Genomic DNA, 26,853 nt, shown 5'->3' on the forward strand with positions numbered 1-26,853 from the left:
TTTTGCCTATGGTACAGTTTTTAGGTTTGGGATTAGAATATGAATCGAAGACTCAGATGAAGGCTTGCCCAAAACTGTTAAGTGAAAGCCACATGAAACTCTGACTTTTTTGAATGGTCTCAACAGGAATCCATCAACCAGAACAAATTCAATGAGGTTTGCAAACTTTAAGAGCTTTTACCCTGTGGTTTGGAGTTTATTAGCAAATATAAAACCAGGTTAGTATTGCATGGTTTAGGGATTGAGCGAGAAATTATGCTTATTTCCTATCATCCTCAAAGGATTACAAAATTTTACTCCATTTGAAAATGGCCTTTGGATTTTGCAGGGCTGCCCACAGAAGTGATTCTGCAAGGGAATATTAGATTCTACTATCTGCAAAATGTTTTGTCCTCCATTAGATTTAATGTCATTCTAATGAACTGTTCTGATTGAACACAAACTGTCTGGAATAGAGTGACATAATGATTTGAAATTGCTTTCTATGGGCATAAAGACGGCATTGTTAAATGAGCAGATGTGCCATGCTGAGGTTGTACATTGGATGGTTGATTGCTGTACTTTCATCAGATTGAAAAAAACATTTTAAAGCTGATTATTTTTGTTAGATCAAAAATAATTTTTAATCTTACTTTTTAAGACAGTAGATGACTGTCTTGTGTAAAGGCCCAACTGGTAATTGTACGATTTCTAGGTTTTTTTATCAGCAAAATGACACTACCTTCCTAAATCCCATAGCTGGGGAGTAAATAGTCTTAACTGCATAGTTTTTCTTCTTCCTGTAAATTCAAGTGTACAGATTACTTTTCTCCAACATGAAGGATCTGCCGTCAACACCTACACATTTTCTCTGTCTGAAAACTGCTTTGTTTTTGGTGAATTTGAGGATTGTTGAATTAAGTGATTGTTCCAGGCAACAACAGTGTAAAACGCATTGACCCTGCTGTTTTCTGCCCTACTCTAATCCACTCTGAATAGACATGGGAGACCTAACGCAGGCTTCCCTCATGAAACAGGAATCCTTTATCATAGGGAAAAAGAGAATTTCTCAACCTTGTAAAGGGCATCACGTGGGATCAAAGAAGGCAGGAATGATGCGTTTCACACTGTTGTTGCCTGGAACAATCACTTAGGGCATGTCATAAGCCATGTCACATTTGAATCCTGGTTTCTGGAGATGCATAGCTTGACGCTCTCTGCCACCCAATCTCTTTGCTATTTTTTTTTAAACGCGGCTTGCTCTTACTGTACGTTTATACTCACAGCTTTACTCTTGAGTTTTTATTACCGTTGTTGAGGCCAAAGAGATAACCTCAGCTTCTTGAAGAACAATGGTGACGGTAATTGGACAATTGCCCTTGTAAAAAAACATCCTATAGTTATCTACAGCAATAGACTCTATCGTATGGTAAGTTGTAGCATTTGGAGTTGGACCATTACTGTGTTATACTGTAGACTTTTTTTTTAGTGAAGGTGAACATAACAAACTACTAGGGGACTCCAGCACAACTTGGACAATATTCTGGATAAGGCAGGAGGCTGAGGGACTTGAAATTTTCAAACAGTCCAAGTAACTTCCAGAATTGTATTGTGTGGGAATGTCTTACCACTTTTTGTGAAAGGGAATCAAAGCAGTACTCTAAAGAAAACATGAATAACGGCATTGTTGGGAAGTACTTGGCAGACAAAGAATACTGCACATGTATGAAGCTATAAATACACATCCAGTGATTTCAGTAAACGCCATGAGAGTTCAGCTTGTATGATTTGCATTATCAGAAGCCTGAGCTGTACATTTAGCCTTATCCGTGTTTTCTTGTATCTTTTATATCTTTCATGGGAACTCTCATTGTTGGATGCTGCGATTATGGCACTGGAAATGACCGACAAACTTCTGCCCTTTTTATACTACAATCCTGATGTCACACCATTTTTCAGCCATATTACCTTGGGCTGTGAACTCCTAAAATTTCATAAAATGAGCAACTCCTGAATCAGGATCCTCTGTGGTGTTGGTGTTGGTAACTTAGTACACGACATGCTTCCTTCTGAGCCCACCAGTGCTGCAGCATGAGGTTAAGGGCACCAGGCTGTGGGAGATCATTGTGATGAGATGTAAAACATGAGAAATGGGGCCTGAGTGCATATAGTCATTAGTCCTCCCATAGCGTTCTTCTCAAGAGAAGCAATGTTAGCACTGGGGTCCATACTCACTGCCTATGAACAACCATGTTTATTTCCCTCTAATGCCTGGTTCAGTTTCAACTGAATAATTATTCTTTGCTTCCTTTCTTAAACTGATATGCAGCACTGTTAATCAGCTATTGCATTCTACCACAGAGATGGCTGCATTTCAATGATGGGTGATTTTAGTCCTCAATCTTGCAAGCTGGTCTGCACTAAGAGCTACTGAAGACCAGGGGATCACCCAGAGAAATGAAAAGTTCTGTAAAAATATAAGGCTTTATGATGTATTTTACTGGATATGGTATTTTTAATGACACTGAAATTTTCATTTACTTTGATTGGGGACATTAACACTGTGTACATAGGTACTGTGTACATAACATTACATCTCAACAAAAAGGACAAGTCAGAGATCTATAGAGTCCCTTATACAGATGCTGTATTGTAATAGGAAGATTGTAATAATATTTAGTTTTATGGCAGGAATAAAATAATAAATAAAGGTGAAAAGACTCATAGCTCAATGTAAGTCTGAACTTTTAACTGATGACCTGCAGCAGAGGATGAAAGCTGTCTCTGTAAATACCATTTAGAGTTTGCTTAAACACATATTTCTCTTCTAATGTCATTTTCCTCTCATCTGGAATGATCAATTCTGTCATATATCAGATTTGGTTATTTAAACCACTGCTTCATAACAGGTGGACCCAGGACAGTTCTGAGTTCATCCTCAGTAAAACATGTACATAGTTGCATTGAAGTCAGTGGGACCTCTTGCCTTGTTTAAAGTGTGAAATACATTTAAGTACATTGCTGAATCAGGGCTTCTCACTCTATGCCATTTTGTGTTACATTGTTGGCAGAAATCCCATAGTGGTAATTTTCGGAGAGTAAAATAGTTTAACCATGTCAGTGACACTGAATGCCCTGTCTAGGTAGGGGCAAACACAGTTCCAGTGTTGTCCAACCTACTTGGTACATAAACGGTTTGGAATAAAAGAACCATAGAAATGTAGGGTTGCATGGGGTCCTCAAGAGGTCATCAAGTCCAACCCTCTGCACTGAGGCAGGATCAAACAAACCTAGAAGAATGCTGACGTTCTAGGGCAACACAGTGACTGTAACAGAGCCCAGCAAAAGTGATTAATTTAGAAATGATACCAACAATAAGAAAAGGAGTATTTGTATCGAGTGACCAGAGAGATTGACAGAGCCAGAAGAGTACCCAGAGGTCACCTACTACAGGACAGGCCCAACAAAGAAAATAACAGAACGCCACTAGCCATCACCTTCAACCCCCCAACTAAAACCTCTCCAACGCATCATCAAGGATCTACAACCTATCCTGAAGGACGACCCATCACTCTCACAGATCTTGGGAGACAGGCCAGTCCTTGCTTACAGACAGCCCCCCAACCTGAAGCAAATACTCACCAGCAACCACACACCACACAACAGAACCACTAACCCAGGAACCTATCCTTGCAACAAAGCCCGTTGCCAACTGTGTCCATATATTTATTCAGGGAACACCATCATAGGGCCTAATCACATCAGCCACACTATCAGAGGCTCGTTCACCTGCGCATCTACCAATGTGATATATGCCATCGTGTGCCAGCAATGCCCCTCTACCGTGTACATTGGTCAAACTGGACAGTCTCTACGTAAAAGAATAAATGGACACAAATCAGACGTCAAGAATTATAACATTCAAAAACCAGTCGGAGAACACTTCAATCTCTCTGGTCACTCGATTACAGACCTAAGAGTGGCAATTCTTCAACAAAAAAACTTCAAAACCAGACTCCAACAAGAGACTGCTGAATTGGAATTAATTTACAAACTGGATACAATTAACTTAGGCTTGAATAGAGACTGGGAGTGGACGGGTCATTATACAAAGTAAAACTATTTCCCCATGTTTATTCCCCCCCACCCCCCACTGTTCCTCAGATGTTCTTGTCAACTGCTGGAAATGGCCCACCTTGATTATCACTACAAAAGGTTTTCTTCCCCCCCTCCCCTCCTGCTGTTAATAGCTCATCTTAAGAGATCACTCTCCTTACAGTGTGTATGGTAACACCCATTGTTTCATGTTCTCTGTGTATATAAATCTACCCACTGTATTTTCCACTGAATGCATCTGATGAAGTGAGCTGTAGCTCACGAAAGCTTATGCTCAAATAAATTTGTTAGTCTCTAAGGTGCCAAAAGTACTCCTTTTCTTTTTGCAAATACAGACTAACATGGCTGCTATTCTGATACCAACAATATTATTCAGTGAGTGCTTTAGTCCTTGTGCTCGACATTACTTTTCTGTATTCCCCATTCCTCCCTTAAAGCTTGCATTTGAAACAGAGTTATCTGACTATAATGAGAATTAAAATGTGCCCCAATTTCCTGAGGTAAATATTGATCCAAGGTAAAAGTGTAGGACCAGTGTCAAGGATGCCTCCATCTGGCTGCATCTGGGGATTGGGTATGCCAGTTCGACGATCCTCCTGCAGTTGTTCAGTCTGTCACTCTACCCATCTCGCTTGCTTGTGACTCGACTGGTCTTGCTTCATGGCTTGAACCTTCGGCCCCGCTTCATGGCTTGAACCTCCGGCCAGGTCACAGTAGTCTTTCTCTTCTGAGGTATCAAAGTCTCTCAGGATTCACTGTCTCAGGCAGTCATTCCTTTCACTGCCCCTTAACGGTGCCAATGCCCAGTGACTGGTAGTGGAACCTAGGCCTGCCCTCTCCACTGGGTTCCAGCCCAAGGACCCTACAACAATTGGCCAAGGTTTGCACAGTCCCAAACCTTGCTACTGTATCCCTGGGCCACTTCCTACCTTACCTTCTCTCATTCTGAGAGTGACTACAGCCTCTCTCTCTTCAGCCTCCTTCTCCTTTCAGCTACTGGGCTTTATACAGGCCCCTATCCAGCTGATCTTCCTCTTTAATTAATCGTCATTGCTCTGTGGCTCCTCCTCCAGGGGCAGCTTATACAGTTAATTGATCCACCTAGCAACTTAACTCCTTTGGGCCTTGTGTTGGGTGGACACCCCCTCAGAGCCAGATATGCACGTAGAGGAGTTTTCCATGCACATATTGTTGTTGTTTGTATTACAAAAGCCCTTAGAGGCCAGTATCATGCTTGGGGCCTCACGCTGCTAAGTGCTATGTGAACACATACTGAGACACAGTTCATGCCCCCAGAGTTTATAATCTGAGAAACAGAGTGGAAGGGGGAACAGAGCCACTGAGAAGTGAAGGGACAAAGAATAGGTCGGTGGCAGAGTTGTGAGTAGAACTTAAGGTTTCCTTAATCTCAAATCAATGTTCTATCCATCAGACCATGTTGTCTTCCCTTCCCTATATGAAATGGGGGAGGCTCAGTTACCTTCTTGGCACTGACCCCTCGCTTGGGTTTGATGGAGACTCTCTGTGAGGTCCAACGTGGGAAGGGCCGATGGATGCATATTATCTCTTCACCATCTGTGTAGGCCTTACCTGGAAAAGAATTATATCCTTAAGCTGTGTTATATTCCCTTTTCTGCATAACCCAAGGAGGGGCCCCTGGGTAGCCACAGCTGGAACTATGTCACCAAGCCTGGATGTGGGGCAGGCTGCATCTTTTTCTGAATGGGTAAATCCTGTTCCCTGATTGAGTAGTGGGGGAAACTTCCACAAGGAGATCTTCATAAAGGATTTTTCTCCGCAGACCATCCCATCTTCTTAGATTTCTACTCTGGAGGAAACAGTTTGGTACAGAAGCTTTTAAAGGTAAATCTTTCCATATAGTAAACAAACTGTGTCATCAAAGGCACAAAACCTTTTATTTACTGTCATTCTCTTCACAATAAAAATATAGGAATGGGGAAGCGAGAATGTGGAAGTGTGCAGTTGGATGATATAAGTAAAAATAAAACAAAATTTCATCTCTGGAAGTGTTTTGTAAATTGGAAGCACCAGGTTGTAGATCTGATGGTGAACAGACTACATCTGGAGTATATTATGAGGAAGGATGATTTAACAGATTATTTATGTGGCTAATATAACCCCCACCTGCTTTAAAGTATTTTTATACCATGCCAATGGAAGAGACTTAAATGATAGCACCCCTTTGGTGTTGTCCGTGGGGACTGAACCCAGGATTTCTGGGTCTTAATGTATGTATCTCTATACCTGCCTAACGTAAAGAACTTAAGATAGATAGCTCATAGGTTGCAGCAGACTCATATGTATGGTATTTAGAACTAGTCACTAGAGTGGGGGGAAAGCAACCCTGTGTAAGGTTGGGTTACAACTGCAAAATAATAATGAATGTACTTGGAAGCCAAGCATAAGACTTCTGTCAACAAGGGGAGTACAGCATACCTGCCTATGATGGGAAATTGAAAAGCATGGCATTTTCCCTTTGGCTGGAGTTCTCCTATCTCCTCTCTGGTTTCCCTCTCCCATTAAAAGTACAATTAATCATTTTATATTTTTAATATCAAATCAGGAAAATAATCTGTTACTGATTTTAAGTGAGTTATGAGACAAGTGAGGGTCCAGGTTCAAAAAACTATTTTCTCTGCAGTCTATCATGGCAGGACTAATCTCTCAAATCCTTTTGATGCCTCTTTCATAGTTGTGCCCACTACAGCAATGGCAGTTGTGGCACTGATGTCCCCCACTAATGTTGTAGCAACAAAAGTACTGAGATTTTGGAAGACCTGAGAGCCTGGGAAATTTCCCCAAAGTCTGAGTGTCAGGCTAAAGTCCTGAGATAAGACAGGTCTGGTGTACATCTGGTTTGTTTTCTCTCAAAAAAAATCAGTGTGTACTCATATTTTATTCCCTTGAGTGAGGAAAACTTCCATGGAACCATTTCCCTCCTTTCCAGAGCCCCTTCTGGTAGTGTGTAAGATCTGTTTAACTTCGTAAATGAAGCATGTTTTCTCATGGGGATTATACCAAAATAAATAGGTCTGTAATCCTAAAAGGATAACAGAGTTCACTGTGGAATGTGTACCTAATTAAGCTTTAAGAGGTCAGACCTGATACAAAGGAAGCAGAAGTGGAGGCTCTCAATAAAAGTAAATACAATTGACAAAAAAATTGATTTTTTTTGTTTTCACTCTTTTGAAGAAAAAAAATTCAACAAAACCCAAGATATTCTGAATAAAAAATTGCATTTATATAACAGGTTTTGCCCAAGCATCTCAAACTTTACAAATCTTGCATTAATTAAGCCTCACAAAGCCCTTTTTGGGTATAATAGTAACATACCCCTCACTCAGATGGGCAAACTAAATTGCCCAAGGTCACCCGGGTTAGTGGGAGAGTTGGGAAAAATAATAAAAATTATATTAAAAAGTCACTGGCTTTAATCACTGTATGCTATCCCAAGACTCCATTTTAGGTTCTTGTAAGTATTTCTTTGCCTCTGGACTCTTTTGGGGCATAGCCGATTATCTGAGTTTGAGAACTAGCTGATACAGAAAATGCTGATCTGTCATTACCTGTCTCTGATTAACTGGAGAGCTCCTCCATTACTGCATCCAGGAACCCCTATAGGTTTTGGTAGCTCTGAAGAGTACCTTCTGTTTTGTTCTTTTCAAATGCCCCATATGGAGCTAGGTACCAAATGTCTCCCCCTGTGCATTCCCTTTGAGAGGTGGGCTCTGTAGGTGGACTTTGATTTATGTAACAGGCAACTTTTTTCTTTCCTTTTGCAAGCTGACATGTTCACAATTTTCTTTTTGGTGTTTCTCAATATAGGTCAAGTGTGTGACCTTGCCAAATCAAACAAGACACTGTGGAGAGAAAAGCCAAGCTTCCAGGTGGCAGAGAAATGTGAACAATACTTTTTTATTTCTTAGTATAGCCACATTCCAGGTTGTTAGTGAGAGTCTCTTTTCCAGCAGTTCCAATGATTTCATGTTAAACCACTCTTCCTATTGCCTTATGGATGTTTTGTGCACAGGAGTTTGTGTGTATTTAAATGCACTGAAGTATAAAATGTCTTCTGAAGGAATGTAACTTTCCTTTTAAGATGCTAACATAGGGCCCTGCTCTATAATCCCAAATGAGGCAACAAGGAGTTTTGCTTTTGTCAGGAATGTAGGAACAGGCTCATGGCTTAGACATCATAATGCTCAGTGCCAATATGTGGCAGTGCTTTCTACTTTCAAAGAGTTCTGCAAACATTAACTAATCCTTCATGACACCTCTCTGAGGTAGGTAAGCATAGTATTATCCTCATTTTATCAGACAGAAAACTCTGAAGCAGAGAATTTAATAAGGCCACAGAAAAAGTCTCTGTCAGAGCAGGATTTAGAACTCAAGAGTTTCTGGCTGTATTTCCTCATTCTTTCCCTTAGCAAATTTATTATAGAATTAGGCATCAGAAAATGCAATGTATGAGACTGCATTTATTTGAAGGCCATTCTAATATGTTTTGAAGGAGCTCTAAAATGAATAAATAAATAAACCTTTGCTGGTTTTTACAGACACAGTCATGAACCCAGACATGTTAAATCTGTTTTAACCTAATTTTAATTTTGTAAAATTCACTGAATTTCTTTTATTATCTTGAGAATTTAGTATGCTTTAACATTTCCATACATTAATTTGGTTTGGAAAATTCCCTTTAAAAATTATAATTTGCTGAGGAGAATTTTCATAGGAAGTGACAAATAGCCAAAGTGACCATAGGTCCAGATTGTACTGAGACAGGCTTTTTTTGCATGTGATCTCCAAGTAATTCCTTTGGGGACTTCTGAAATGTCTCAATATTTCTTTATTTCATCAGTCAAAATGTTTGGGTTTATATAGGTGTGTGTGTGTCAATTAATTGCAGTTAACTTACGCGATTAACTCAAAAAAATTAATTGTGATTTTAAAAATGAATTGTAATTAATCACACTGTTATAGAATACCAACTGAAATTTATTAAATGTTTTGAATGTTTTTCTACATTTTCAAATATATTGATTTTTATTACAACACGGAATACAAAGTACACAGTGATCACTTTATATTATTTTTATTACAAATATTTGCACTGTAAAAATTATAAACAAAAGAAATAGTATTTTTCAGTTTTCCTCATATAAGTACCATAGTGCAATCTCTTTATCGTGAAAGTGTAATTTACAAATGTATATTTTTTTTGTTACATAACTGCACTCAAAAACAAAACAACATAAAACTTTCGAGCCTAGAAGTCTACTCAGTCTTACTTCTTGTTCAGCCAATTGCTAAGACAAACAAATTTGTTTACATTTACAGGAGATAATGCTGCCTGCTTCTTATTTACAATGCCACCTCAAAATGAGAACAGGCGTTTGCATGGCACTTTTGTAGTCGGTGTTGCAAGGTATTTATGTGCCAGATACGCTAAACATTCATATTCCCCTTCAAGTTTCAGCCAGACATGCTTCTATGCTGATGACGCTCATTAAAAAAATAATGCATTAATTAAATTTGTGACTGTCCTTCTTGGGGGAGAATTGTAAGTCTCCTGTTCTGTTTTATCTGCGTTCTGCCATATATTTCATGTTATAGGCAGTCTCGGATGATGACCCTGCACATGTTCGTTTTAAGAACATTTCCACGCCAGATTTGACAAAATGCAAAGAAGGTACCTTGTGAGATTTCTAAAAATAGCTACAGCAGTCAATCCAAAGTTTAAGAATCTGAAGCACCATCCAAAATCTGAGTGGAACGAGACGTGGAGCATGCTTTCAGATGTCTTAACAGAGCAACACTCAGATGTGAAAACTACAGAACCAAAACCACCAAAAAACAAAATCAATGTTCTGCTGGTGGCATCTGACTCAGATGATGAAAATGAACATGCATCGGTCTGCTCTGCTTTAGCTCATTATTGAGCAGAACCCATCATCAGCATGGACGCATGTCCACTGGAATGGTGGTTGAAGCATGAAGGGCCATATGAATCTTTACCTCATCTGGCACATAAATATCTTGCAACACTGGCTACAACAGTGCCATGTAAACCCCTGATCTCACTTTCAGGTAACATTGTAAACAAGAATCAGGCAGCATTACCTTCTGCAAAATGCAACCGAACTTATTTGAGCAATTGGCTAAAGTAGGACTGAGGCTCTAAAGTTTTACATTGTTTTATTTTTGAATGCAGTTATTTTTTGTACACAATTCTACATTTGTAAGTTCAACTTTAAAGATAGAGAGATTGCACTACGGTACTTGTATTAGGTGAATTGAAAAATACTATTTCTTTTGCTTTTTACAGTGCAAATATTTGTAATAAAAATAAATATAAAGTGAGCACTGTACATTATGTATTGTGTTGTAATTTAAATCAATATATTTGAAAATGTAGAAAGCATCAAAAATATTTAAATAAATGGTATTCTATTGTTTAACAGTGCGATTGTGTACAATTAATTTTTTTAATCCTGTGATTAGTCGTGATTTTTTTAATTGATTGACAGCCCTTATATATATATATAAACTAGAAATTGTTTGTTCTGTATTGCTATACTGACTAGCATTTGCTGAGTATAACAGGAATAAACAGTCCAGTAGAATGAGTGTTAAGTGTGAAGTATCTGGAGGGAAAAATTGAATGTGTGTAGAACAGCTCTGATAGTATCTATTGTCCATTGTGAATTCAATAGCACTTGTTCAGTGTTTCCTGGTAAACTCATTTAGAATACTAAGCTACTGAAAAAAACCCTCCATTCTGAGAAATATGGATGTCTTTGAGTTAGAAGTTGGTGGTAGTACACATTTATTACAAGATGTACTTTTGTTTTTTTATGCTTATTTAGAGATCCAAAAAATGGTACCACAAAATGTCCTAGTTTTGAAAATGTAAATGACAAACAGCAGTATTTTAGCAGACGATACCGTTATTTTCAGAAACTGAAGTGAAATCAAACAACCTTTTAACATTTTAAAGAATGTGAGTCAATAATAAACTCCAAGCAAAGAAAGTTAATGTGTATCTGGAGCTGTTAATAGATAAATAAATAAAGGTTTTAAAACAATTCCATTAACTCTCACCAAATCTAGTCTTTGTTTGCTGTCATTTTAGCAAAAAGTCAGCAGGCTATTCTTACATCACTGTAATTCTGTAAGCTTTGCTAGACATAGCATTATCAGTGCCCTATATTTTTCATTCCTTTCACTCTGCCTACCATCCTTTAAAAACAATTAATAATGTACTGAAACATACTGCCTCTTAGCACGTCAAAGTGCTTTACTTGAATAAGAAATTTTGTCTATATTGTGCATAGACTTTTATACACAATGTTGCAGTCATATCCCACATCTACTTATGGCTACTAGATATATAGCTTATATCTATAATTTACTTGGGGGTTAGCTGTTGTTCAGAGTGAATGCTGCAATATAACTAAACAAATAATAAATAAAGCTTTTCAAGGAGAGCATTGAATAGTATTGGAGATTGAAGCTTTGAAATCTAGCTCTGGAGCTGTCTGGCTCACTCTTTGTAGAGGGCTGCTTGTCTTAGAAGGCTTGACGAGTTGTAGAAGAAGGCACAGCCATAATTTTTAAAAAGATCAAAATAGAGTACAGGTGGGATAGTGCACTGTATAAAAGGTAATGGTAGAATGTAAACATTGGATGTCCAAGCAAGTGATGCTGTAATATGACAGAGGGGGCACTATGGTACAGCTGTAAAGCAAGTGGTAATGTATTTTTTCCTTTGTATGTGCACTGTTAGAAAGCCAACAAATAATGTATTATCAGCTTTTTTAAGTTAATATATTTGTTATCTCAGGTGATGGCTGGTTACTGATTGCACACTGTTGCATGGCACTGAGCTAAAGAAACACTACCCAAGGTTTCTCAGAAAATGTAAATAATTACTGGAGTCAGAATTTGTTGTTAAATTAATTCTTTGTTAAATATATTGTCGGCATCGATGCAAGACTTCTCAAAACTAAGATTGTGGCTCAGAATGACATTATTTCTCAGGAAAGCACTTAAATGTGTGCTTAACTTTAAGCACATGCTTAAATTCCATTGAAGTCAATGATATTTAAGTTAAGTCAATAAATTAAAGTTGTTAAACTTCTCCTTAATTTTGGGGCCTTTTGTATCCACAATATATGTGCACTTGCACAAGCAGAGAATTGTGCGTACAAACTATGCATTCTGCATGCAAAAACATAGTTTACACACAATTTTTTGCATGTGCAATTTGTATAGGTTGGGGGGTGGTTATATGTCTAGGTGCATGTACGTATATTTTGCAGGCACAGAGAAGGTGCCTACTTTTGAAAAGTTGACCTAAGCATTTTTATAGTATTATTGCATAATAATTAGTGTAAATATTGTATAGTGTAGATATTGAAAAACATTGTGTACATATTGAAATATGATATTTTATAAATGATTATTTAGTGTACTTTTTAGTACATTAAACACACTAGAAGAAGTAGACAAGTGAGTGACTCTAAATCGCAGGAATATATTACTAGGCAGCCTTATAGCTACCAGTAGATGTAACTTCTGGAGAGGTCAGGAAAATTCTTTTAGGGCTTACATCAACTTACACTAGAGAATATAATAGGGGGTGAGTAATGTATAAAACAGTTGAATATGGTAGTGATCCTGAAGTTGCCAGCACTGCAGTAATAATAGATTTGAATAAAGTGATCCTGCTACTTTTCTTTCTAGCACTATAGTTGGGAAAAAATTGAGTTGTGTCTAGTGAACAGAATAAAACCAGGCTGTGTTCTTCTGTAGATAAGTATCGTTTTGTAAAGTCATAGCCAAGCTTTAAAGCAAGCACTCCCTTTGTAAATGTGTCACTCAATGGAAAATTTAATTGGGAATACACATACACTCTTTCTCCTGTATGAAGTTATTTCTCTGTCACTTGGAAATATGAAATTACAACACAGTCTGTACTATAACAATAATCTTAACATAGCACTTTTCATCCATAGATCTCTAAGTATTTTACAAAGGAGGTTAGTACCATTATCCCCATTTTACAGATGGGGAAACTGAAGTACTGGGAGGTCACCTGGCAAACCAGTGGCAGAGCTGGAAATTGAATTCAGGTCTTGTGAGTCCCCCATCCTATTCACCAGGCTACACTGGCTCCTTAACTAATATAATATTAATCATGATACTGAGGAAGTTTTTCAGACTGATATTTTGAGCATTGAAATTGTGTGAAAAATATTGCATTTAATAATAGAGATAAAGGGACACCACCAACTTGAGTAACTTTGGTCCATTTTAAATATGTAGTTAAAACTAGTTTCAGGTACTACACCTACTTCTAAATCCCCCTGCAAATTTGTGTTCTTTTACAATCACATATTCCTGTTTTTTACTCCCCTACTGCTGCTTGAAAGATCCACCTAAAAGGCAAGGGAAACAGACTCTTTATAAAGTGCTGTGAAGTGGGCAAAGTAGACAAACTGAAACAAAAAAACCCTCCCTATTTTCTTTTCAAGTATAACCTTTACTATAGTTGCTAAAGCACAAATCTAGATAGAAGTCTGATTTTTTTATTGAGAGTGTCCCTTTCAAATTGCAAGCTCATAGGAGCCTAGAAAAAACGGGCATGCTTTGGACCAAATTTTGGCTGCTGTAGCACAACTGCACAAGGGAATGAGAGGGGAAACAATACGGGGAGCCCCTTCCCGACCTTTGCTGAAACATAGTTGGCAGTCATAATACAGTCTCCTGCTCTCAGACATGCAGGTAGACTCTGTTAGCTCTTTTAAGAGGGATCAATTCCTTACAGGTGGGGTCCCACTCCTTGTGTGCCACTTGGTGGCTGGAGGGCTGATTTGGGGACAGGTGGGCGGGGCCTGGATCCCCTAGACAGGATCCCCAGGGAGTTCATTTTCTCCAGCAAACTTGGAGCAATATGACAGCTCCTGGAGTCTGTAGGGAAAGGCTTCCAGCCATCATCACTCATGCAATGCAACTCTTCACTTCACCCCAGTCCAGTTGTGGCTGTAAAAGCAGTGATTAAGCGCTTTGACTTCTGTAGAGCTCTGGCTGCTTTAACTGAAGGTGTTAGATAAAATTGCATGGCAGGCAGAAGGTCAGGGAGGCAGAAGCTGTCTTCACTTCAAACAACTGGAATCTTAATCATGAGAGTTTATTAACATCTTTCCACCCGTTTAATATGCTTGCTCTGTTGGACACAGGTGATTAGCAAAAGTCTGCAGCAGCCATGATGAAATCTGCAGCAAAAAATGGGTGTATGCATATCACTTAGTCCACAGACTGTCAAACTCAGGGGTCACAGAGAGGCTTCAGATGGTGAGAACCAGCATCCATTTTTGTGGGGCTAGCTTGGGAGAGTTGGGGATGGCTGGCAGGAGCAGTCCTGAGACTTTTTCAGCTTTAACGGGGGTTCCTGGTACGGGAAAGTTTGAGAACCACTGACTTACATCTTTCCCAAGCAAAGGCTCAGCTATCCAGGCAAACGCCATCCATTTCCACACTGAGGGAGAAAAAAATATTCTAGGATGGAAGCTTTACAGGAGTTGAGAGACCTGAGTGGGTTTTGTTTGATGTAGTCAACTCTGCTTCTTTCTACCTGTGTTATGCATAGGACTTGACAACCTCTTAATTCCTGCTGGTTAAAATGTTGAATAAATTGAATCTTGCTTTTTAAAAGATTGTAATGAATATGGCTGCGCAGTGCTGTGGTACACTAGACCTTTTATGGTACTCAGCAGGGCACCAGGGGTATCACGACTCAGACGCAAATCGTGTAGGTGCTTCAGCTGCAAGGCCCTAACAGAGCTAGCACAGGTAGATCCCATAGAGAACTAAGCTACATGGCTAAGTGAAAGGGAATTTTTCTAGAGCTGGCAAAGTAAATGTTCTAGGTTCAGATGCTAAAGTGGTACACAGCTGTTCCTAGCATGGCCTCTGGGGGCACTCCAATAGAGGGTTAGGGCTCCTCAGAATGGACCTTAATATTATACAAGAAGATCTGGACGACCTTGAAAACTGGAGAAATGGGATGAAATTTAATAGTGCAAAGTGCAAGGTCATTCACTTGGGGACTAACAAGAATTTTTTCTACAAGCTGGCGGTGTATCACTTGGAAGTGACAGAAGAGGAGAAAGGCCTGGGTATATGTGTTGATCACAGGATGACTGTGAGCCACCAATGTGATACAGCTGTAAAAAAAGGCTAATGCAGTCCTAAGGTGTATTCTGAACTGCAGCTTGGACAAAAGCTGCTTGGCAACTGTCTGACATTCTTTCCTACGCTTTCTTGTTCAGAACTTTACCCTGACATGTTCATCTGCCTTCAGATATAGCTATTTTGAAGTGGATCCCTGGTTGCGTATCACTTTTATTTTGTATTTTGACTAGCATACCTCTGTCTGGGATGAGTAGTTTGCAGGGTAATGCCAGAGGAGTAATGGAATGTTGATACACCAAAGCTGTCAAACTCCCTGTGGTTAAAAGAACAACAAGACAGGCAAGATAACTTTTTGTGCACAAAAAGAATGCTTACGAGGTATGTTTGCTTTTCAATAATTTACAGGCTAAAGAAAACCCTTAAAAACATTTTTTCCCCTCGGCTCCTAAGACACTTTAACAACTACCTTTTTTGGTAATTTTTAAAAGATCCATCTTCTCATAATTTATTGCGTCTAACTCCTTTTACATGAACTGCAGTTTCCTCCCCCCTTCATCTTATTAACTAATTTACTTTAAAGAGAAAGATGACAATAATCATGTGTTTTACAAATATTAACATATTAAGTCTCAACACCCATAAGAAGCAGGTAAGAACAGACAAGCTAAGCAATCTGCCCATTGTCACGCTGTGAGGCAGTGGAAAAGCTGGGAAAATAACTCAAGAGTCCTAACTTCTGGTTCCCTGCTCTAACCACTAGGCAGTCGAGTTGGTTTGTGTTTTAATGGAAAAAAGAACAGCTAGATGAATTCTCCACCTCCCCAAGTGAGGCTATCTGCATGGAATCCCACATTAAATCATGTCTCCTTCTAATTAGTGCCCTGAGACACCATTTGCTGTAACTATATAGCAAGGTGAGATTTTCAGTTCCACCTAAGGGATCTGGACCCTCTGTTCTCTTTAAAATGTCAATGCACATTTTACACTCTATATTTGGAGGGATGATTGGCCAGTCTATTAGTTGCCTTTCATTCCAGTCACTGAAAAATATGAACAAATAACCCAACCATATTTCAGTTCTGGGGAAAATTATAGATGGATTTATTTTAAATTATTTTCTATAGACTACCAACAACTGCTGTAAAATCAAAGCCCAGGGCTCAATCTTACAATTGCTGAGCACCTTCCTTTCTTGTTGATGTCACTGGGAGTTGATGCTGCCCAACAATTCAGAGATCTTGGCCCTAATGAGCACTCTGTGGCCATGGAGGGGTCCTTTGTAGCTGGAGAGGTATTTCCAATAGAGAAGGGAAGTGTTAGTATTATACATGGCACTGATGAGACCTCCTCTGGAATACTGTGTGCAATTCTGGTTTCTCATGTTGAGAAAGATGAATTCAAACTGGAACAGATGTGGAGAAGGGCTACTAGGATGATCTGGGGAATGAAAAACCTACCTGATGAAAGGAGACTCAAAGGGCTTGGCTTGTTTAGCCTAACCAAACAAAGGCTGACGGGAGATATGATTGCTCTCTATAAATACATCAGAGGGATAAACACCAGCGAGGGAGAGGAGTTATTTAAGGTAAGCGTCAATGTTGACACAAGAACAAATGGATATAAACTGGCCATCAACAAGTTTAGGTTTGAAATTAGATGAAGGTTTCTAACAATCAGAGGAGTGAAATTCTGGAACAGCCTCCCGAGGGGAGCAGTGAGGCAAAAAATCTAATTGGTTTCAAGACTGTACATAGTAAGTTTACGTAGGGGATGATATGATGAGATTGTCTACGCTGGCATATAGCTGATCTAGTAGCAGATATCCCCAATGGCTGGTGTTGGGACACAAGATGGGGAGGGCTCTGAATTAGTACATATAATTCTTTCCCAGGTGTCTAGCTGTTGGGTCTTGCCATAAGCTCAGGGTTCAACTTCCCGACCCCAAATATGATGGTCAGGAATTTTCCTCTGGGTCAGATTGGCAGAGACCCTGGGGGGTTTTGCCTTTCCATGCAGCATAAACTTGCAGGTTTTAAACTTGCAGGTTTAAACTAGTGTAAATGGTGGATTCTCTGTTACTTGATGTCTTTAAATCAGGATTTGAGGACTTCAGTAACTCAGCCAGAGATTATGGGTCTATTACAGGAGTGGGTGGGCAAGGTTTTGTGACCTGCATTGTGCAGGAGTTCAGACTAGGTGATCATGAATGATCCCTTCTGCCTGAAAGTCTGAGAGTCTATTAAAGGCAAATAAGTAATTCACAGATTTCCAGGCCAGGATCAATATATTGTATGTCTCATTGGGTGCCCCTCTGCATAGTCTCTTTGCTGCTTCAGCAGCAGGGGTGGCAAGTTATATGGGCTTGTGGTGCCCATGCTCCAGGAATATTCAGGGCCTGGGGGCCTGGCTCCACCAATGTTCAGGGCTGGGTCTCTCCTCCGGCTCCGCCTGCTGCCCTGCGCACCTCAACCTGAGCGTCTCCTGGCCCCGCCTGCCACACCCAGGAAATTTAAAAGGGCCTAGGGGCCCCTGGCTTCTGCCGCCACCACCGACAGCGCGATGGGGCTAAGGCAGCTTCCTGCCCAGCCTTGCTTTGTGCCACTCCTGGAAGCGGCCGGAACAGCTCTATGGCCCCTGGAGCGGGAGCATGGGGTCTTCGCGCGCTGCCCCAGCCTTGAGTGCTGACTCTGCAGCTCCCGTTGGCTGGGAACTGCAGCCAATGGGAGCTATGGGAGTGGTGCCTGCAGGTAGCAGCGCACGGAGACCCCCCCATTCACCTAAGAGCTGCTGCCAGAGGGGTGTGCGGTTTGCTTTCAGGAGCCGCCCGAGGTAAGCGCCGCACCCCTCTCTCTCTCCCGCATCCCAACCCCCGGCCCAGCCCACAGCCAGCACCCAAACTCCCTCTGAGAGCCTGCACCCCTCCCACACCCAAACTCCCTCCCAGAGCCTTAGGCAGGTGTTGGTTATACAAACAAATTATACAAACCTGCCTCCCCTGTGCAACAGTACTTCCTGATCAGCTCCTGATATCGTGTGGCTCCAGATAGGTGTAAGGTCCCCTGCAGTCTCTGCCTATATATAATTGTTATTTACAAGGATAATAGGACCTTCTTTTAGGTCTAATACCCGGATAGAACAAACTGACCACTCCCACAGTGACTCTGGTTCTTTGTCTGCAGTACCTTTTTCAGGTTTCTGTCCTTTTAAGACACTGAGCTAGCTGCTGACTCTGTGTCCCTGAGAGTTCTCTTCAGGCTCCTCTGTACTTTGTTGCTTGCTACTTCCTGCATAGACCTGTATCCAGATGTAATGTTTGCTATGGACAGTCTGCTCCACATGTGGCTCTTCACCTTTTCCTCCTTTGGTAGGCTTCCCACTCTGCAAGCAGCTCCTCAGCTTCTTTCCAACCTCCTTCCCAGCTCTGCCCTTAGCTCACCATGCAGACAAGCCCACGTGGCTCCCACCTCATGATGCAGCTCTTCCATCAGCCCTCCAGCTCCCTGGCTATGTTCTCAGCTTGTCACACAGCATCTGCAGCTCGTCTTGCTCAGACCTCAGCTTTTGCAGAGAAAGAGGGCAAGTTTGCTTCCTGGGTCAGGCATTTCCCAAGATTTTCCACACTCTCTCCCTATTGATGGGATGTGCCTGCACATGCACCCTGGAGAGTCACAAGGTGGGGAGTGGATATTGATACTAAATGATGAGCTAAAAATATTTACCTGCTCAGCCGATTCATCACAAGATGAACCCATAAAAGTCCAAGAGTATAGCCCTCTCCCCACAGTGGATAATATCCCAAAAGCTGAGGAAAAGGGAATCGGAGAAGTCAACTACATGTATTCACGATGCATGGTATATGCTCTTGCTTTCTATGAAACTGTGGTGAAATCTTAGTCCCAAAGACCGTGTCTGCCAAGGTAGCTCAAACAATGAGGGCCAGCTGTGTGTAGTTGCGTGCAAAACATACATGACTGGTGTGCTCTGCAGAAGATGCTAATTGCTTGACTTGTGGGAGAGAAGGCGTTTGTAGCGCTGTTTTGAAGCATGTTTGCTTCTTCTTGGTCTGTTGTCCCCCTCCTGTTATGGTTGAATGCTGATGAGCCATGTACTGTGCAATTCATATCATTCATTTTTTGAGCAACAAGAGAAGCCATCAATCCTGGTTACTTGTTGCTGCTAACAGGGACAGGAATAAACAGATCAGTATCATGCTGACTCCAAATGCACCTTACATAGGTACTGAACTATTTGTTTCCCTTGTGCTGAAGTTGACAGGTGTGCACAGCAGCCTATCCTAAGGCTTTCCCACAGGAGTCGAGTATAGTGTTGTAAAAGTATAAACCGGAATTAAAAGCAGATCTGTCTGTCTAAATGTGTTATTCAGGACATAATGTAATAGTCATCCGCCTCTAGAGCTCTGCCCTGTAATTTCCACAAGGATCCATCCTCTCCTCCACTTTATTCAGCATCTATGAAAGCCACGATGAGAGAGTGTGAAAGTACATGGACTAAAATGCAAGCGAACGTGGGAATTTGGAGACTGGATCGGATCTGTGTACCATTTAGTCCGGTATTCTATTTCCAACAGTAGCTAGCATAAGATGAATCCAGCTCTCTATCAACCCCACATCAGATGCAGACAACACCATCTCTCACTTATCCAGGGCCTTGGCCGAGATCAGAAAGTTGGAGGATGATCAGGAATAATGTGTCCCCCCAAATAGAAGCTTTATGGCATAAGTAATAGAAGTAGCATTTATATGGCTACAGAAAGCCACTAAAAATTGTTTCCCAGGCTGATAGTATAGTATGATGTGGTCACACTGTTCCTGGTTTTCCATCCATTTTGGTACTTAAATTATTGAACAAGTCTTGCATAACATGTACAGGCCACAGAATCCTTAATCTGAAGTGTTTAAACTTCAGTATAAGTGGAAAGAACAGGAGGACTTGTGGCACCTTAGAGACTAACACATATATTTGAGCATAAGCTTTTGTGAGCTACAGCTCACTTCATCCAACGAGCATAAGCTTTCATGAGCTACAGCTCACTTCATCCGATGAAGTGAGCTGTAGCTCACAAAAGCTTATGCTCAAATAAATGTGTTAGTCTCTAAGGTGCCACAAGTCCTCCTGTTCTTTTTGTGAATACAGACTAACACGGCTGCTACTCTGAAACCTGTCATAGTATAAGTGGAGTTGACGTACCAATTCAGGTCAAGCTGACTTTCTGGTTTTGAACACTGTGGCAGATCCAAACTAGATTTCTTTCCTTTGCAGATAAGGAGAGTGTAATTTCTGTTTCCTGCCTTTGGCTGAGTCAGGCTGTATATGAAAATTGACCTACAAATAAGAATCTTTATTCTGGGCCTGATTTGATGAGCACTTTCAACTCACACTGCATTCAGTTGGATTTGAGGCTACTCAGAAGCTCATGGGATTGGGCCCTTAAAGAGAGAAATATCTTATTTTTTTAATTTATTCTTTTTATTCTAGGTGGTGAAACCCTGCTTCCTGCCAATCAACTACGAACTGGTAAGTGAATCTAACAGTACTAATATCAGTCAGGGGAGAGTGCAGTTAAAGGAGCAACAGGAGTATTCATACTCACCCACACCTTACAATCATCTACCACCATCCTGCTGCGTAAGGTTGGGCAAATCACTTCTTGCTTCTGTGCTTCAGTTTAACCCTCTGTAATGTGCTGATAATTATATTTGCCCATATTGGGTAAAAAGCATTGTAGAAGTGCTGCTTCGTTATTCATTATTATTTCATTAAAGTCAATGGCTAAAGACTGAATCAGTGATGCATTGGGTCAGTTACCAAAGGCATTAATAAAAATCGAGTGAGGACTCTAGGATTTGGCCCAATAATTTTATTTATGAGCTAATCCCCTGCTACAATGTTGCGACTCTGCACAACATTGTTATAAGAATCGATACAAGTATTTCAGTAAGAAAAGCAGTCCCTTCCTACCTTACATTTATAGCTTACAATATTAGTCTTATTGAACATCTGTCATGATACCCTCCGTCATAAGACTATCTTTTAGTTGCTAGAATTCAGAATCCGATGCTATTTTCTTTGTATTTTTATGCATAATTGGAAAATGTGAAGGGGAAAAATCCCTTGTTGCTGTGTGTGTTAAAAATGTGAAGTGAACTGGAGTTACTCCTGAACTACTGTCTGAATAATGGATTACCAATTACTGGCATCAGTGGGCTGACTGCTCTTGGGGATGTAGGTTTACATGAAAAGTCAGTTTCTGTATGACAGTCTGTGTGAGTGTGTATGTGCCTCTTATCTATTTGTATCTTTTGTTCTCCAAGCCTTTCTCAAATTGCTGAGCAAACCTGGAGGGTTGAGAGCCAAAACATGAATACTGTAGCATGCTCCTAAGTGTCATATATGCATAAGATTCAGGGATCCCCGGCTGCGCAGTTGGGGATCAAGACTCTCTCTGAATTCCTGGCTTTCCATTGATTTTTTTGTGTGTGCCTCATGCAGCAGCAGTTTAACATTTACTAGTGATGGCCTGTGGGGTCCTTTAATCTGTGGGTGATACCTCTAAAAGGTGCCATGCCATCTTTAGGAAGCCCATTTCTCTGTAGTCCCTGATCTAATGTAAGGCTTATTGAAATCAATAAAAATTCTAGGCAGTCTTTTGTGTGTCAAATTGATGGGATTTGGAAGAAGGAGACTAAATGTGATCTGGCTCCCCTTGTTTAAACTCAGTAAAGTGTTAACAGAAGTGATTTTTTTGCTCCTCACAGTGGACCTTGCTCATTATGCCATCCCAGGTGAGGTGGATGAGATGGCACTGTCATCCGATCTCTCCTGGTCCAGGCAAATGAGGCTAATCCCAGTTTCTTCCATTTGTGCTGGTTATTAGCAATATTCCTGATCTCTCTGTGGTGTGTTACTGCTGAATTGTAAATTGAGCTTGCTCTATTACATTCTCCCAATCCATATAGGCACAGGTGTGATTTATATTAACTCATTTTCATCCCTTTTTTCTCTATGAAAGGGTGAGGATATTGGGAAGCAGATGACAGAACTCCTGAAGTCTATTTGTTTGTATGAAATAATTCATTAGGACAAATATTTCATCGAAGCAAGTCCCTGGAAGGATTTTGGAAACACCCCTCAAAATTTATAGTCTCTCTGAACATTAAGGCAAGTGACATACAAGCAGTTACCTTTCTATATAACTATCATACCAGCTCAGCCTCCTTCTGTTTCAAGTGGTCACAAAAGTGCAGTCTCGGAACAAAGGTAACTGTTACGGCTATTAGGCAGATAGAAGATTCTGGTTTTATTTGGATTGGGGAGGTGGACACTCAGTGGGATTCTGATTGGCCCTTCTTTTGGCATAGACAAAGGATCATTGCAGTTGGATCCCTCCTATTGGCAAACATATCTCTGCAAAATTATTTTTTTTCTTATTTAGACTGTAGACTGTTCAGGTCAGATACTTTCTTTTAATCTGTATAGTACCCAGCATGATGGGGCCCTAGGTGCTACCATAATACAAATAAGTAATGGACAGCTTCTAAGATAATTCTCCAGTTAGTGGTACAAACATGAAACTGAACTCAGTGAAAAATAAAGATAATTACAACACATACCTTGCACTATAAGATCTTATCCAGTAACTTCGTAATGATCATTTGGTAAAAACACATTTTTTTTTCTAATTGGGTTCTTATACTCACCCATAACGATTGTCTGAGCACCTTCCAGCAGTGCATTAAATGATGTGACCAGAATCTTTTTCTTTCTTTCTTTCTTTCTTTCCCCCTCCCACCCCCCACCCGCTAGAAAATTGTAGGTGATTTTTTTTTTTAACATATGCTGTAGTATGTGTTTTTATTACTGAGGGCAAGGTTGAAGATATGCATCTTGCACTTGGAATGGAAAGTGGTGAAGTCTGTGGTGGTTCTTAATCCTGCAGGATTTTGCTCCACAATTTCAGACCTTTATAGTTCTGTTTCCTACACAAACAAGTTTTATCCATGCCAATGGTTCTCAAACTTGTTCCGCCACTTGTGCAGAGAAAGCCCCTGGCGGGCCGGGCCGGTTTGTTTACCTGCCGCGTCCGCAGGTTCGGCTGATCGCGGCTCCCAGTGGCTGTGGTTCGCTGCTCTAGGCCAATGGGAGCTGCGGGAAGCGGTGGCAAGTACCTACCTTGGCCCACTCCACTTCCCACAGCTCCCATTGGCCTGGAGCAGCGAACTGTGGCCACTGGGAGCCGCGATCGGCCGAACCTGCGGACGCAGCAGGTAAACAAACTGGCCCGGCCTGCCAGGGGCTTTCCCCTCACAAGCGGTGGAACAAGTTTGGGAACCACTGATCCATGCGGTAAACAATCCTGTTGTTTAGGAGGAGCAGAGCTGTCTACTTAATGTACTGATCCCAAGCTTTAAGTGATTTTTTTTTTTTTAGGCATCCCATGCTCAGAGCACTTGACTGAGATCTTAAACTTGAGAATAATGAGTGAAAGGATGTAGTAGCCCATGTTTTGCGAATTTATGATTTGCCACTTTAACACAACTTTAACACTTTATCTGTATTCATTCCAAGATATGCAGCTTTTAGTAACACCATTTACTCCTGGGGGAATTCTGTGACAAAAAATTAAAAATTCTTCACCAAAAAATCAAAAATTCTGGGTACAATATTTCAAAATTCTGCATAATTCTGCAAATGTCAAAATAACACTATATAATCATACCAGTTTCAATTATTTTGGTAATTTCTTTTAAAATACCTGTCATAAACTATGTCCAAAAATACAGACACACACAAAAATTCCCCTTGGAGTAGAGTTATAGAAACCCCTACGACAATCCAGTTCCTGTTTTTCTGTCCCCTCCCTGCCAGAGTCCAGCTGGGATGCCAGAAATTCACATCCCCTCTCCCGCGTTCCCAGAGCCCAGCCGTGGTTCCTCTGCCCAGCCCAGATGCTCACAACCCTCCAGAGCCCATCCGTTGGCCCCCTGTGCCCAGACACTCACACACTCTCCCCCTCATAGCCCGGCCGTACACCCCCCAAGTCCAGATAGTCTCCCCTCCTCCCCCCAGAGGTTAGCTGCAGCCTCTGGCCCAGACACTCACACTCCATATCCCCAGAGTCTGGCCATGGCCCCCCTGGCCCAGACACACACATCCCCTCCCCCACAGAGCCCACTCACACCCCCTCCCCCAGAGCCCAGGTGCTGCCTCCAAGCCCAGACATTTACACCCCCTCCCCACCCAGTGTCCATCCATGATCCCCCCAGCCCAGACACTCACTCCCCCTCTCCTCTCCCAAGAAGTCACCTGCAGGGGCCTCACATCCTTCCCTCCAGAGCCCACTCACACCCCAGAGCCCAGCTGCGCGTCCCCCTCCCTCCCCCAGCCCAGACACTCACACTCCCAGAGCCCAGGGGTCCAGAGGGAGAAACAGCCTGATGCTGGGTCCCGGACTTGCACGGGATTTCCTGCGCGCCCCCGCCACCTCCTTCCTTCATCAGGGCATTCTGGGAACTGCAGCTGCTGGGAGCCCTCCAGTTCCTTCTTCCTCCCCACCCCCCGCCTTGTCTTCTATTTTTGAGCTGGGCTCTGCCAGGTCCAGCAGTCCCTAATGGCAGCCAACATCTCTGCAGCCCATTTCTATGAGGGGAGGAAAAGAAATTCTGCATGCCCATCATTAATTTCTGCAAAATTCTGTTTTGCGCAGTGGCGCAGAATTCCCCCAGTATTAAACATTTGGTTCCCACACAGAAGTAATTAATGCATGGCTCTAGTATAAAATATTAAATCCATCAAACCTAACATAGTTCTTGCCAGCATAATCCTCCTGGTGGTTTATACTGAGTACTGTAATTCAACTCTCAGCGGCATGTTGGCTGATAGATTGTTGAAGCTAATGAAATTTACATACATTTTGTTTCTTCCAAATGTGGAATTTATCAAGTATTTTCAGCTTGAATATCTGTTTCCAAAGAAGCTCTTTCTCGCAGTTTCTAATAAACCAGGCATCTTGAAGCTTAGCAGTGACATCAGGGCCCTCATGTATCAACTCACTGCAGCTGTTTAGAGTTTCAGGAGTTAAAATATAAGCCAGCTGTTGTTAGGTGTTCACATACTGCTTGCTTTTCATTGTCATTTCAGTTCCTCTGACTCGAAAAGGAAGATTTTACTATAGCTCTTATAATCCAAGTCAAATGAAAATAATAACTGTTCTTTTATGCGCTTTATTTAATTGGATTAGATCTGACGCAATTGATTTTGCTTGCATTTTTAGGGACACTATATAATGGATGGTAGGAATAAAATTGATCTTGAGTGGTCTCATTTTATTTATTTGTTTATTTTGAAAATTAAACATGGTTGAATTTTATAAAAAAAGATTTAAAATTAAAAAAGAATCAGAAGCATGCATGGCCATAGACACTATGGGTGAGAACCTTGCCCTTACTCTGGCCCAGTTATATTGGAGGGGAAAGGAGCAGAGTAAAGGGACCCTTAAATCCCTAGTTGTAGCCAGGGGAGGATTTCCCAGCATAGGCGCTGCCTTCTAAGAACCCCGTGACGATCCCCAGCATATAGACAAAAAGGGGATTAGGAGGTATGTGTTGGGGATGGGTCCACAGCATGTAGCATTGCAGAGATTCTGTGCAGTGCTGCGACCTACAGGGCAGTCATAATTAGATAGGCCCCCCCAGCCTCTCCATCCTTGGGAGCAGCTCAAGATTGGGAACGTGCAAAGGTGGCATAAAGCCACCATAGCTCCCCTTTTCTCTGTGCTGTGAGTTCTGTTCTGTACCTCTTAGAGCCTCTTAGCACAGCATCTCACCTAATGCAAGGCTTCTGAACCAGTCTTTGGAGGGCAATTTGGCACCCAAATATACAAGGGATCTGAAAATCCTACCTGAGCTGTGCTGGTGCACTGGTGCAATCTTATCTGAGTGTAATGTCTCAGTGGTTAAGTTGTTATGTAGAGGTTTTGTTCAGTTGCTTTTAGGAAAGAACACTGTGATGGGGAATAATTGGCTGAAAGGTTATGGACAATGAATGTTGGTCAGGGAAGAAGTGAGAAAAAATAGAGACAGAAAGATGTCAATGAAAAAAAATAAATTAAAAATCAAAATGATACCAAGGAACAAAATGATCTTCTGTGCTTCCTTTGAGAAGAGCTTGTGTTTAGTGTAAAGGGAAATCAGCCATATAACCAAATGAACTGCTTTGACACAACAGTCAATGGAATATATACTGAGTTACAGAATTATTGTATATTCTTGTGTATGTCCAGGTCTAGGAATTGGTATCCTGTCGGGCTGTAAAGATTCTTGGGGTGCCCAGGACTGAGAGTCACCTACCCCCCTGCAAGAGGGAGACTCGCTGGTGCTTAATTGGGTGCTAGCTTCCTGACACTTCCAGCCTGTTAGCCATCCAAACAATCTTCTTTGGGCTCTGCCTTGTCTTGCAGGTTAACAGTAGGTGTATCCCAGCCCCTGAGCCCCTTTGAAGCCTTCTCCCGTAGTATTCAGCCCC

At 41.2% G+C, this 26,853-nt stretch overlaps 1 protein-coding gene across 19 annotated transcripts in view; it reads left to right on the top strand.

Moving 5' to 3' along the window:
• TNS3 (tensin 3) overlaps nt 1-26,853 on the top strand; it is a 338,104-nt gene that overhangs the window by 121,831 nt on the left and 189,420 nt on the right. For 17 of the 19 annotated variants that reach the window (XM_038389568.2, XM_038389570.2, XM_043508663.1 and 14 more), the window contains one exon: nt 20,809-20,847. The exons of the other annotated variants lie outside the window; for them this stretch is intronic. In XM_038389568.2, coding sequence (XP_038245496.1) covers nt 20,809-20,847 — 39 coding nt within the window. The remainder of the gene's footprint in view (nt 1-20,808; nt 20,848-26,853) is intronic. 19 annotated transcript variants of the gene reach the window in all.

Source organism: Dermochelys coriacea, chromosome 2 (genome assembly GCF_009764565.3).
Source record: "Dermochelys coriacea isolate rDerCor1 chromosome 2, rDerCor1.pri.v4, whole genome shotgun sequence".
NCBI lineage: Eukaryota > Metazoa > Chordata > Testudines > Dermochelyidae > Dermochelys > Dermochelys coriacea.